Source organism: Magnolia sinica, chromosome 2, assembly GCF_029962835.1.
Source record: "Magnolia sinica isolate HGM2019 chromosome 2, MsV1, whole genome shotgun sequence".
NCBI lineage: Eukaryota > Viridiplantae > Streptophyta > Magnoliopsida > Magnoliales > Magnoliaceae > Magnolia > Magnolia sinica.
Window position 1 is genome coordinate 130,547,472 of NC_080574.1, and position 8,959 is coordinate 130,556,430.

General features: G+C 40.4%; 1 protein-coding gene across 1 annotated transcript; it reads right to left on the reverse strand.

Annotated features, from left to right (window-relative positions):
- Positions 1–2,387: 2,387 nt before the first annotated feature.
- Positions 2,388–6,661, reverse strand: LOC131237652 (non-functional NADPH-dependent codeinone reductase 2-like). The gene is made up of 4 exons (XM_058235541.1): positions 6,054–6,661; positions 4,623–4,866; positions 3,106–3,279; positions 2,388–2,863 (listed from the first exon to the last, which is right to left on the reverse strand). Exons 1-4 carry the CDS (start codon positions 6,590–6,592, stop codon positions 2,639–2,641), a joined length of 1,182 nt encoding a protein of 393 aa, XP_058091524.1. The 5' UTR covers positions 6,593–6,661; the 3' UTR covers positions 2,388–2,638.
- Positions 6,662–8,959: the final 2,298 nt, after the last annotated feature.

Consider the following 8,959-nt stretch of genomic DNA (forward strand, 5'->3'; position numbering starts at 1 on the left):
CATGATTTTTATAATGAGCATGACATTGAAAGGCCCTATATAGTCATCGGAACTTGAGCAATAATAAAACATAATGGTTGAATGCTTGAATCATGCATATATATATGAATCATGCTAGGAGTATGTTGAGTTTGTCTAAGCTCGAGCAATATTTTCAGGCGGTAGGTATTAATACAGCTCACTATTTGTTGAATCTCTCCTATAACTATTTTAGATTGTAAGATTCTTAAAGAGGTATAGTTTAGAGAACTTGTTAATTTTTCATTCTTTTGAATTTTCAATTTTGATATTTATGCCTAGATTTCTAAGTAGTCAATGATTAAGTTGAATCATAAGTCTAAAAAGTATAATTTTCTTAACTCTACAAATGGAATAAAGGAGTATAGATTGTAGGACCTTGTTGCTAACAAGTTAGTATTAGCTATGATGTTGTAAAGGAAGTTTCCACACAAAAGACAAGGAATTTTTAAGCATGAAGTTACAGAAGATGACTCAGATGATCAGTAAGTTGACTTAGATGATCAGTAAGTTGAACAGTTAAATGTTAAAACTACCCTTTTGCGCATTAATCTTGATGAGAAATTTTATATGGCTAAACTCGAATGCTTTGATGAGGAAAAAAATAAAATTTTGTTGGCTAGCTGAATAATTTTTACGATTTAAAACAAGTGCCATGGTATTGTGCAAGTAGTTTGATTATTTAATTGTAAGTTTATGATTCAAAGATGTGAGTGTGATCATTGTGCCTATGTTTATGGCTATCGTAGATGTGGCTTTAATATCTTGTTATTGTATGTAGATGACATGCTGGTTATAGCCTATGGTGCTAATAGAGATAGTATTGAATTGGTAAAAATTTGTTTGACTAGGGAATTTGATATGAAAGATTTATGTATTTGTAGTCAAATTTCTTTTATAACTACTCTTATAGACAAAAAATAGAAAATTCTAAATAATCCAGAAAGGTTATCTTGAAAGAGTTCTATGTCACTTCAATATGTAGAATTTCAATCCTTCGTACATATTTCACTTATTGTAGGCTGCGAGTTGTCTTCATATCAATCTCCTAGAGAAGACAAATATATCTTTAGTACTATATTCATCAACTGTAGAGAGTCCTATGCTTGTCATGATGTGTATCAAATGAGGGATTGAGTAAGTACTGAGGACACTTACTAAATGCATGATGAATTCAAATATAAATAATTGGATTGTAGTAAATGGATCATTAATCACTTAAGGGGTACTTCTGAAATTTAGAGTGGGTTTTTTTTTTCTCATGTAGTTTATGCATGAGATTGAAATAAAAGAAGATTAGTATTAACATTTTCTCTTTGATAGGCGGTGCCATGATTTAGATATTGATATTATAGTCTATGGTAGTCTTGTTTACTATAGAAGTAAAGTACATGTCAACTACACATGTATGGGAGGTATTCAGTTGAAGTAATAACAAAAGAAAGTTCTATTATTAACATGTTTACTTCCATGGTGGGTAACGTATTTGGGTTCAAGGCCTTATGACCTCTACCTCTGAAGGATCTACGAATTTCATTGAAAATCAAGTAGATAATAATTGTGATTCATTATCGTAGTTAGAGCACATTACACTTAGCTTCAATATGCTCGATGAAGTAAATTGCAGTACAATTTCACTTTGTTTATGATGTCTTGAAGATGTGCAGATCTCATTGTAGAAAATTCATACTAATAACAACGTCATAAATATGCTGATGAAGACTCTTACCAAAGAGAAGTTTATTTAGTGTAGGATTTATTTTCAACTTATTACTTAATAATTGGTGGCATTTTAGCAGTTGTCATTGGGAGTGTTTTTCACATTGTAAGAGAAACTAATCTTCAAGTGAGGGAATGTCATGAAGCTGTTCTAACTACATATGTTGGGAATGTTTTCTAATTTGAAACTTCTCTCTCTATTATTTCTAAAAGTGTTTGAAACCTAGTTTTAGTAGCTCTGGGATGAGTGGCCTCTCTTTGGGTTGTATGTTGTCTGTAAAAGAAAGCACATATGAAGAGTGGGCAATTCCTTTATGAGAGATCTTTGTATATAATGAGAGAGTGGAAGAGTGACCATATCTTGTGTTTTTTATTTTTTTCTATTTTAGTGAAGAAGAAAGTTGAGTTGTTTTCTATAAATGTAGGCAATTTGTTGAACCATAAAAAGTTTCAGTGCCCTTTAGCTCTTGTTACTCTTTTGTTCTTTTCTTTTTAAGGTTAGCTTTGCTTATATCAATTATGTGCATGTGTTTTTCCATAACACTATGCAAAATCATACATATGCACTAAAGTTGTGCATTTAAGATGAACAAAGCAACCACATTTATGAAAAGGATTACTGAAAAAGAAAAAGAAAAAGAAAAAACAAGGAAGAAAGAGTGGGCACCCATTACTAATACAACACTTGATTCTCTCTTACAATGAGGAGATTGAAGAACTCACCCATACAATGAAAAAGGCAATACAAGCAAGACCCATTAAAGTGTGGAAGACGAGTCCGCACAAACACACTAAAACTATACAGCCACTTCAGGAATTGGGCATGCATTTTCTTAATAAGGCTGCTTATTTCGGTTTATTGTGGTCCAACTAGACTATGTAGAGAACCCAAGTGAAGATCTCACATCTCTCCATCCCAGAGCTCTTCAGGTGACTTGAATATGCCATCCGGGAATATGAACTCCGGTGTAATCATAATCCTCTTCTGTGGGATTGTTCCTATCTGCTGTAGCTCTTCCTCAGTTAGCTGCCAGTCCAATATCGCGAAGTTCTGTTTGAGTCTCCCCTTGTTGAAGCTCTTGGGAATCAAACTGACACCTTGCTGGAATCCCCATCTCAATGCAATCTGCTTAGGCAATGCAAATTTAAAGATTGGTCATGGCTAGTGTATGCAATGTTTGGCCTCACAATTGAATTAGATTACGATATAGAAAATGATCCAGTTGTGATCACCTTCCTTAGCATTCAAATTATAGTTACAATTATTTCAAATGTAACACTAAGATAGCTGATTGTGATTTGGTCATTTCAAGTTTATTGTTTAAAGAGAATGCAAATAAATAAAGAAGAATACAGATGTCTACGCACCTGGGCAACACTTTTTCCTTTGGCACGGGCAATGTCAATGAGCAATGCATTGCCAAGAACGACATCAAAGCCCCACTCTTTGGCTCCTAGAGGTGAGTAGGCACTTACATGGATGCCCTTTTCTGCATAAAAGTCCCTCAGTTTCTTCTGCTGCCAAACTGGGTGCATCTCAACCTGATATGTGGTCATGAGAACAGCCATCAAATTGCGAATGAAGGGCGTTTTTACTGCCGTCCGTTCTTGATTAGAATCAAGAACAGCCATAGCGTGTGGATACACATGTTGGCGGCCAACGTAATAGAGGAGGGAAAGAAAGGAAAACAACTCCTTTCCGAGGCATCAGGCCTCTGGTACAGTGGTTGAGAAATTATAGCTCATGATGCACCATCCATGCAGGTGGGGCCCATAATTCAGCAATATTGACTTGATCTGCAGGCCCCAAAGTCGATTGCGGATGCCCCAAAAACCTCACAGATCGGAAGATCATGCAAGTTAAGGAGGAAAAACAGGAAGCGTAGTTCTAAAACCCGGTACTTGACTTGAAACTAGGCTGAGTCAACTCAATAACTCTGTCAGCTTAGATTCAACACGACTCGATGACTCGAAGCAGTAAGCTGCTTGAGAAGGGTTTTTCTTAACCAAAAAGCTCCTTTTCTTTCCATGTTTTAGGCTCTATGAATATGTAACTATTTAAAAATATTTATATGTTCTTTCCGACATTTGCAGATTCTCCCTGCATTTTGGAAATTTGTGTTTGCCTTCGTTACTTCCACTAACTTTTGTAAATTCCTCTTGCGGTTAGTGTTGTCTAATGATGCAGATAGAATCGACCATCTCCTTTGTTTTTCTAATGTTGTTATTCCTTGAAGAAGCTTTAGTTAGAGTGTTAGGTGTCGGCTGTTGCGCTGTCGTACTAGCATTCGTTTTTCTACCAGCAGCATTGCTGCTGAAGTGAGTGGTGCCGTTGGCAATGAGAAGAGCTTGTTTAAACGGGTGTAGGCATGGGTCGGGATAGGAGGTCTGGGTCATGGAATTTATAGGAGGGGGTTTAGACACGGGAGGTGTGGTAACGGTGGTGACTTGGGAGGTGGTTTTGCTGGTGGGCCCGGCGGAGCTGGTGGCGCCGGCAGTGGATTAGTTGGTGGTGGTGGACTGGGAGATGGTGGTCTAGGTGGAGGAAGTGGTGGTGGTGGAGCTGGAGCAGGTGCTTCGAGTCAACCCAACCTGGCTAGACATCGAGTTGAATCGAGTTTTTAAACTATGCTCTGAAGATTTTTGGAGCCATACGCAATCAAATTGGGGCCCATCAAACCAACGATCCGAAGTACTGAACAGTCAACCTCTAGCATGTGTGTTGAGCCATCAGATACACTTTAATACCTCTCAAGGGTTAGGACATGAATTCCAACTTGCGCATGGTAACAAAAACGAAAAGGAGAGAGAGAGAGAGAGAGAGAGAGAGAGAGAGAGAGAGAGAGAGAGAGAGAGCGCAGGTGGCATAATAGACAGTGGCCCACCTGATTGACGGCGGGTGGGATCTTAGCATGGGCCAGTAAATCTGTAAGCTTCTTACAAGTGAGGTTGCTGACTCCAATGGACTTTGCAAGGCCCAGCTTATTGACCTCTTCCATGGCTTCCCATGTGGATTTCATATCAAATGGGAGCATGTCATCCTTCACACATGGCATTTCCAATATCTCTTCCTTAAATCTCGCTGGGAAATGAATCAAATACAAGTCCACATACTCCAACCTTAGCTTCCTGCAATGAGGGCCAAAATCACATGGGGCCCATGGTCAGTATGAGTGAGATGATCGAATCCGAGCCACCCATCATGTGCATTTCAAGGAAGTCCAATGAAGCGGGGACCACCTTCACCATGCTATATATGGTACATGTAGGGTCTACCTTTTAGTGATCCACCCTATTCATATGGTGTTCCCCAAAATGGAATGGCCCAAAAGTAGTACACGATTCGAACTGAGAGTCGAGCTTGGTATAGCTCGACTCGGCTTGGCCACTAGCTGACCCTAGCTCAATCTCGGTTCGGCTCGGTCTTCAAGCTTGACAGGCCAGCTCAGCTCGGTTCGGTCAGCAGCTCGGGCCAATTTGAGCCGAGTTCAAGCCAAGATCGAGCCTGTACGGCATTTCTCAAACACATAGAATGCACCTTCAATTTCCCACAGAATGTAAAGAAGCAGCTCCAGTTTACAGGTATTTCATCAAACACTCAGCAGATAACATACAAATCAAAATACAAGGGTATTTGTTTCATATTCATACCTTCCTCGTCACCAGCTGACACTTCGTTGAGTCATTTCATCAAACACTTGCTGAGCAACATCAATATCAAAATAATCGAGTCACCAGACTGGTTCGATCCGAGTTCGATTCGAGTTGGGGTTTGATCCGAATCGAGTCGAGCTCAGGCAAGCTCAAACGCTAAAAAAATCAGCTCGACTTGGGCTTGAAATTTTTTCGAGCTAAAAAAATTAGCTCGACTTGGTTGTAGTGCATTTACTCTTGTATTGAGATTCTTCGTCAAGAGTATAAAAATGTACTTCATGTATATGGGATGCAATAAGAAGAGAAATCATCCCTTACCACAATTCAAAGTATTGTAATATAATCTCATAATTCAAAATATACAAAAGCATTCTACCTGCAATACTCTTCAATCCAAAAAATATTTTCTTCCTCTCCTCTTCTCCAACAATATTTCGGCTACCAGATCATCATACCAACTCGGTCGGTGACTTTAAAATGGAGAATTGCAAACTGTGGGGTCCACTTAGACGGCCAGGATCATCCCACGGGGAACCGAAATTTTGGAACTTTGAGGAAAAATGGTACATAATATAAATAATTAAATGGGAAAGCTAAAATGAAGTGTGCCGTCCGCTGAAATCTATGATGATGATCATGATGAAAGGCTATAAGACTACTACCTGAGCGATTCACGGATAGCCGGGAGCACACGCTCCGGGCATGCATTGTTGCACCATAGCTTAGTGGTGATGAAGAGCTCATCTCGGCTCTTGATGAGTCCCTTCTCGAGGGCCTCAGCTATTGCCACTCCCAGCCCTTCTTCACTCTGATAGGAGGCCGCAGAGTCGAAATGACGGTACCCGACTTCCATAGCATCAAGAATCGCCTTCTTTAGATCTTCGATAGGCGGTAAAGGGAAGCAAGCTGTTCCCGTCCCCAGTAACGGCATCTTCCTACCGGAATTCAGTGTAACAGTCGGTTGGTTGCCGAACCTATCATCCTTCTCTTCTTTCACCAGCACAGCCACGCCTTCGAGTTGGGTGTCACATTTTTCTTCCTTGGCAGGGACCGCTGCTTCAACTTTCTCATGAATCACTACTTCCTTCGCCAAAGTGGGTCCACCCAGCGATTGGACGGCTTTGATACTCCCTGTCTCCTTCTCAGTTTGTGGTGGGAAGTTGATTGCAAGGGCCACACCGTTGGTTTCTTTACCAGCCATGTTTTGTTTCTTGTTCTTTCTTCTTCTTCTTCTTCTTCTCCTTTTTTTTTTTCTTTTTTTTTTCTTTTTGTTTTTTGTTTTTTCTAACTTCTTGGTGTCATGAGTTTGAATTCTTCCAATTTATAGGGAAGATTCAAGCCGCCACCTCCATCTGTCATTCAACATAGACTTTTTTTTTGCTCGTCATTCCATCCACTTATCTTTAGCAGCCACTAGCGGTGCAAGTCGGTCAGGTTGATTATTAACCTGAGTCTGACCCGAACTCAAGGGAACCCAACCCACAAACCGACCTGGCTCAAATTAAAACATGACTGCTCAACCCGAACCCATTCAGACTTCCTCTCCAGTTGATCCGACCCAAGTACATGTAATTAGTCCCAATCCAACTTTGCTCGGGCCCTCTCTAGTTTCTGCCTCCGTTGGTCAAATTCGGCTCAGCAAACTCAAGACAGGGATAGGCTAACTCTCCTATCCTCCGGCTATGCCCCAGCTACTCTCCCTTTGCTCGGGCCCTCTCTAGTTTCTACCTCTGTTGGGAATGCAGTGTAGTCTCTTTGTTTTTGTTCTCTGCTCACTGCCAGGCCCTCTATGTCTTCTAATTTTTTGGTCTCTCTTGTTTAGCTTGCTCGTCTTCTATATGATAGGTGCGGCCCCGGTCTTTTGTTTATAGGGCCCCACCCGAATGGCTACACATCTCAAGTTCCATCAATACAATCTCTATCTTTTTTAAAGTAATAATAATAATAATAATAATAATAATAATAATAAAAGTCTCAATCCACCTTAACCTGACTCGAATTTGCTCGACTAGAACCCAACCTAACTTCAAATCAAGTTAGTGTTTTCCAACTCAAACCTAACTAAAGACCTGGACAACTTTAGAGTCAAACACGAACCCAAGTTGCACCCCTAGCTGCCATTCAACACATATGGAATGACTCAATAAGGGCCCATCTGATTGGGGCGCCAGACGCACTTACTAGCTAAGGAGCTGCATCAAAAGTTCCAAACTCAAACAGGCTCACTAGCCAAGTAATGGGCCCAACCTCTTATATAGATCCAGGCAGTTGATGACTTTTTTCTGCCTTTATGATGGGAATTTTCTCCTCATTGCTGGGTTCAATGAAATCGAACTAGCTTCGATATCATCGATAATTGTTGGGATTTTTCACCCCTGGTCGCTGGACAGTTCTGGTCCGATTTCGATATAATCGAAGGACCTTAGATGAAATCGAAGGTTGTCATCGAAGGACCTTTGATATCATCGAAGAGTTACACAGATGCGATTGCGGAAATGCAGATTCTGCTGAATTTGTTTCCTATTTTGATTCTACCTCTTTCTATTCTTATATAAAGGGGTGTATGCAGGATTTGGGTGGATTTCAGGGTATTTTAAGGTTTCCTAAAGGTTTTCTAGGAGGACTTAGGGCTATCAAAGGTGAGAGAGAGAGAGAGAGAGAGGAAGCTTGTGGAAGGGAGATTCTGCTCATAGAGGTGATCTACTTCGCAGTCCACGTCTCAGCACTTCTACGTCCTCGTGATCAGTGAGATCCCTCTGTTTTTTATTATTCTCTTATTGTTCATCCACTTTTGCATGAGTGAAAAAGGTTTGATCCAAGCGGTGTGTGCTTGTGATCGGTTGTAACGTTCTGCTTTATAGTGGATTGTTGATCTAGACGAGATCCCATGGTTTTTACCTCTTTGAGAGTTTTTCACGTAAAATTCCCTGATGTCATGTGGTTTATGCTTTGATTTATTTCATTGCTTTATTATCCTATAATTCTGGTTTGTTTTGGGAGGCTAGATCCCAAGGTTTTGTGCAAGCCCCCCAACAAAGTGGTATCAAAGCTAAGTTTATTGAACGGAGTGGGATCGATTTTGAATTATGGAAGGTGGCTCATCAAGGATGATTAGCCTCAATGGTTCTAACTGGAGCAGATGGAATGCTAAGATGGGGGACTTGCTTTATTGTAAGGACTTGTATTCTCCAATTCAAGGCATATCAGCAAAGTCAAAGGATACGTCTGATGATGATTGGAAGAAGATGGACCGGAAGGTGGTGGGGTTTATTAGACAATGGTTGGACGATTCCGTATTCCACCACGTGTCTACGGAGACCTCAGCCGTAAGCCTATGGCTGAAATTGGAAGGGCTGTATAAGAGGAAGACAGCCGGTAATAAGATTTTTCTGATAAGGTGACTTGTGAATCTCAAGTTCAAAGATGGTGGTTCTGTGGCCGAGCACATGAATGAGGTTAGAAATATAGTGAACCAACTCTCTGTTATGAAGATAGTCCTGGATGATGAATTGCAGGCTTTGTTATTGCTTAGTTCTTTGCCTGACAGTTGGGAGACATTGGTGGTGTC

Bases quoted from the DNA above. Each gene is read 5' to 3' on its own strand.
- LOC131237652 (XM_058235541.1), bottom strand. From the start codon at position 6,592: ATGGCTGGTAAAGAAACCAACGGTGTGGCCCTTGCAATCAACTTCCCA. The intron at 4,867-6,053 runs GTAGTAGTCTTA...CCCTCATTGCAG, and splicing joins GCTATCCGTGAATCGCTCAG to GAAGCTAAGGTTGGAGTATG. The intron at 2,864-3,105 runs GTGCGTAGACAT...TTGCCTAAGCAG, and splicing joins AAGGAAAAAGTGTTGCCCAG to ATTGCATTGAGATGGGGATT.